Genomic DNA, 5,135 nt, shown 5'->3' with positions numbered 1-5,135 from the left:
TACATGTAATTCCTTGAGATCAACAATCAGAGATTTTTATCTGGGAAAATTTGAGGTAATAAGGAAGTAGCAGAAGTTGCAAAAGTAGTCTTGCTTTAATCCTTTCAGAATTGCCAAGTATCTAGTAAGATCTAGCTAATTTTTATTGCCCTGAAGGTGGTTAGAATTTAGCCCTTCTCTTAAATTTCTATTACGTTCAGATGGAAATTAAGAAAAAGGGACTTATGATTTTTATGAGTCAATGAACCTGGGTATATACCCAAGAGAAATGAAAATATATGGCTACACAAAATCTTGCACATGGCTGTTCACAGCAGCATTCTTTGTAACAGCCAAAAGGTAGGAACAACCCAAATGTCTGTCAGCTGATGGATAAGCAAAATGTGGTATATCTACACAATGGAATATCAACCATAAAAAGGACCAAAGTACTGATTCATGGTACAACACAGAGGGATCCTGAAAACATTATGCTGTTAAGAGTTAAGCACCAAGGTCACATAAGGCGTGATCCTATTTATCTGAAGTGCAGAGAATAGGCAAATCCATAGGGACAAAGATTAGTGTTTGCCTGAGGTTGGGGACAGAGGGATCAGAAGTAGGTTCTTTTGGGGTGATGAAGATGTTCTGGAATTAGGTGCTGGAAATGTAAAACTTCATGAATTTACTAAAAAACCACCAAATTGTGAACTTTAAATACCATGCTCTGTGAATTATATCTCAATTTTTTTTAAAAGTTAATGAAAAGCTATTTTCTATTTGGTCTCTTTTTCAGGAACAGTCAAGGGGGAGCGCCAAGGGGCATGCTGGATTTGACTGCATCTTTGATCTCCCTGGACCAGTGACCAGAGTGAAGAGAAGCCCCAAACTTGTGGGGTGTCCTCCATCCTCCCCTCCCCACATGAGCACCACTGTCAGCCTTGACATTTGGAGGGCCAGTCTCACATACACCACATTCCCACCACCGCCAGAATCCCAGTACTTCCTCCAAGACGAATCCCAAAATCTCATACTCCATCTCGTCTTCACTTTCTTCATTGTACTTGCCAACTTTTAGTCCTCTCCCTCCAAAATTTGGTTTTGTTCATTGATTTATCTCGGCTGCACAAAACAGTGCGTGGCTAACAGCAGATATTCAACAGATCTCTGGTGAATGAATGAATTTGGAAAAATTATACAGAAATTTGCATGAGGTGTTATTTTTAAAAGATGAAGCTCCATGAAGGTACCCAGTGGCCTAGTGGTTAGGATTCAGAGCTTTCACTGGAGGCCCAGGATCAATCCCTGGTGGGAGAATGATCCCACATGACGTGTGGCATGACCAAAAAAATAAGTTAAAAAAAAGAAGAAGAAGATCTTTTAAAAATTAAAAATAAATAAAATTTAAAAGTGAATCTCCATGCTTCAAAATGTGTTTATCTCCCATAAAAAAAATCTTTCCCCTCCATTTAAATATGTACCTGATCTTTAAGAAATCTTGCACAAATTGTATTTTATTATAGACAATCAAATTTAACAAATCTTTATAGGCAAAAACATTTAGGCATTATAAACACAAAAATTTCAATACACAAAACAACACAGAATCTTATTTTGGGACTATGTGGTTATGCTGTGCTACCTTTATAATTCCTTATCCAGAGTCCAAAAACGTAGGCAGGCCCTAAAAATGTAGCAGAAGCATTTCCGCACACTGGTATCCATAATCTAGCCTGTGCAGAAGTGTTTCCACTAGATTCATAGAGTACTCTTTGGAAGAAAAAGGCGAGGACTGGTCACCTGGTTGCCCTTCGGACCTTCTGCAACTCTTCAATGGGCTTCCATTCTTGGTTGATTGTTACAAGCTTTAAAAAGTAAATAAAACAAAATTAAAATGTTTTGTTAGGATCTGTCCATCCTCAGGTCCCCTTTTCAGATCTGTACATAGTTCCCTCTGGAAAAAGTATCACCATAACATTTGCAGCCAAAGAATCACCTCTTCCCATCTCTAATTAAAACAGTAACATGTACTGGTTCTATCCCTCTAAATAAAGTCTTTGGGTTCCTGAGTGTTACAGGATTAGCGAGAAAGATTATATACATATACCCCATTTTCACTTAACAGGTTCTAGATTTTTTTATTTCCTATGATTTTATGTGGACTATAAAGTTCAAAAAGTGTATCTGTTCCATGTGAGTGGCTATATAATGTTCCTAGCACAGAGCTAGGCACTTAAAATTTCCTCACTATATTTACTCAACAAAGGTACAAATGATCCAAGTTACATAATAAGGGGAAAGACGGAGAGCTGAGGACAAGTCTTGACTTCTAAAGAACTCACATTCAGAGATTCTCATTTATTCGCACAGGTTTTCTATTCCCCCAGGAACAGGGAGATGTAGGTAACTTTAAAGATCCTAGACGCCCTTCTCTAAGTCAAGCTGTGTCATTAGAATGCTTTGTTTAAACACAAACACACACACACGTAACTTTTTGGAGACAATTTTAAGTCGTGTTCATTCCAACAGACTACATGTTTACTTCCAAAATATTTAAAATGTAAAAAAGTCTTTTCAATATTCTTAAAAATCTACTCATTTGGATGAGTGGATATTAGCTAATTTTGCTTACAGAGAATGCCACTGCTGTTTTTAGGAGTTCCTGTTACTTATCACAATAGACCTTATATTAACTTTTGATAAACAGTGGATAAAATGAGATTATGCATAAACAGACTCATAGATTTCAAAAACAAAATTATGGTTACCAAAGGGTAAAGAGGGGGAAAGGGCTAAACAGAAGTCTGGGACTGACATATATACACTTCTTTATATAAAATAGATAAACAACAAGGACCTATGTATGGCACGGGAAGTTCTACTCAGTATTCTGTAATAACCTATATGGGAAAAGAATTGGAAAAAGAATGGATATATGTATGTATGTGGATATATGTATTTATATAACTGAATTACTTTGCTGTACACCTGAAACTATTGTAATAGAACATTGGAAATCAACTATGCTCCAACATAAAATAAAAATTAAGTTAAAAAAGGAGATGATGTATCACAATAATGATAAAAGTTAATTATCTGAGTACTTACTATGGGCCAGACACCATGCTAAAGGGCTTTGTCTATTTTATCTTCTTTAAGCCTCTAATCTCTGAGGCAGGGCCTAATATTACTGTGCCCATTTTATAGATTCTGAGAACCTCAGAGAGACCAAGTTGTCTAAAATCACCTGTGAATAACAGAGCAAGGATGTGAACTAGATCTCCACAATCCTACAGCACTCTCTTTTAACACTACACTAAAAGGCGCCCTAAACATGAAAGGTATTACATCTGTTCTGCAGACAAAGGTGCTAAGGTTTGGGCTAAGTATAAATCACATTTTAATGTAGCAATACCTTTGTAGGTACAGTAGGATCCACAGTTTCCCAAGGTTCTGGATTTCTTTTTCGATCAAGGCTAAAAGAAAAAGAAAGCTGATTAAACATTAAAGTGCATTTAAACCAACTCTGATATTGAGTTTATACTACTCTAGGGACAGACTCAGAGTGCATACTCAGGCATTCATTGCTAACTGAAATTGATGGAACAGTTCTTTAAAAAGCTTCACAGTTTGGCTCACACATTAAGGATCAATTCCTCTGCAGGGTAAAAGGTCTGTAGTGCCTTTATGGGGCTAGACTGGAAAATGTTTTCATAAGCTGAGAGCAATCAGAGCAGAAGTGCCAGGCTAAGAGCAAGCAAATTAAGCTCTTGCCCCAGTTTCTGGGAGGGGCAGAAGGGCTCAGCTTGAACCCTGTAGGTGGTAAACTGCCAGAACCTCCCATTACTGCCTGTGGAGCTCTGCACCGGGCCAAGACGAGTTTCAGTTTTTCTGTTCCTTATATTCCAGGACGGAGAACGCAATGGCACCCCACCCCAGTACTCTTGTCTGGAAAATCCCATGGACGGAGGAGCCTGGGAGGCTGCAGTCCATGGGGTCGCTTAGAGTAGGTGACTGAGCGACTTCACTTTCACTTTTCATTTTCATGCATTGGAGAAGGCAATGGCAACCCACTCCAGTGTTCTTGCCTGGAGAATCCTAGGGACGAGGGAGCCTGGTGGGCTGCCATCTATGGGGTGGCACAGAGTCAGACACGACTCAAGTGACTTAGCAGCAGCAGCAGTATATTCCAGGATACATGGTATTTTACCTTATATCCAGGGCTGAAATTAGGTTTATTGTAGACAACTGCATCAGTCAACTTTACCACATTAGGAAAGACCTTTCTAGTAAACTGACATTTTAAAATGTCATTAAAATGATGATTTAAGATTGATAATACATATCCCAAAAGACTATCCAAGAACTTTACATTTCAAAATGTATGTTTTAAAAAAAACAACTTTATTTTGCTGCAGGAGAAGAGGAGGATGAAAGGTTGAAATGGATGAAAGGATATTTAGATACAAGAAACAAACTTATTCCATCAATATCATCATTTAATAGCCTTCTGAAACCTGGATGCTTTCTGGCCCTGACTCCCAATTCACAATCGACATTCTTATTCTCTGGGAAAAACCAGGAAACTGATACCATGCATTTCATAAACTGAAGGTCAACCTAACACTACTAAAAACGTTTCAATAAATGATGAATGCTTACTTACATCACATCGGATTTTCGAAGGGAATACACAGCGAATGATGAAGCTCCAACCGCTGCCACGGTCATGAAAAACACCAAAGGAATAAGCTAACAGAGAATAAAATATTCTGATGTTTCAATGCGAAACACTTGAAATAGAATAGCTCTATATCATTTTATATTTTCTCCAAATCGGCACCATCTGTTCATTTTTAAAAGTTAATCTTTTTAGTCACAATTTTCAATTGCTTTAAAAACTTACTTCCTTCTTTTTCACCAGGAGTTGGAAAAAGCCCATGATGACTTAAGAGTAGAATCCAAATCTATAGTGGGGAAAAAATCCAAGATATTGATCAAAACTCAGGTATTAGGACTCAACCTGGTAGGCGCCAAACCGGCTAACGTATCCCAAAGCCAGCCTCGAGCCAGATGATCAGCGCCTTCAACCGAGGGAGGCTCACCTGGGGGATCCAGAGGGACCTCACGAGCGGACGATGCCAACGCCCAGAACC

The 5,135-nt window shown here is 38.4% G+C and overlaps 1 protein-coding gene across 1 annotated transcript; it reads right to left on the bottom strand.

Moving 5' to 3' along the window:
* Positions 1 to 1,475: 1,475 nt before the first annotated feature.
* COXFA4L3 (cytochrome c oxidase associated subunit FA4L3) lies at positions 1,476 to 5,135 on the bottom strand. Its single transcript, XM_086320711.1, has 5 exons — positions 5,085 to 5,135; positions 4,886 to 4,946; positions 4,646 to 4,731; positions 3,395 to 3,455; positions 1,476 to 1,844 (listed from the first exon to the last, which is right to left on the bottom strand). The coding sequence occupies exons 2-5, from the start codon at positions 4,919 to 4,921 to the stop codon at positions 1,776 to 1,778; spliced, it is 252 nt and encodes an 83-aa protein (XP_086176837.1). The 5' UTR covers positions 4,922 to 4,946; positions 5,085 to 5,135; the 3' UTR covers positions 1,476 to 1,775.

The sequence above is a fragment of the Bos grunniens genome, chromosome 10 (assembly GCF_055505025.1).
Source record: "Bos grunniens cultivar Pamir isolate PY7600 chromosome 10, Bosgru_T2T1.0, whole genome shotgun sequence".
NCBI lineage: Eukaryota > Metazoa > Chordata > Mammalia > Artiodactyla > Bovidae > Bos > Bos grunniens.
Note: the sequence above shows the minus strand (reverse complement) of the source record. Positions and strands in the feature narration are given on the sequence as shown.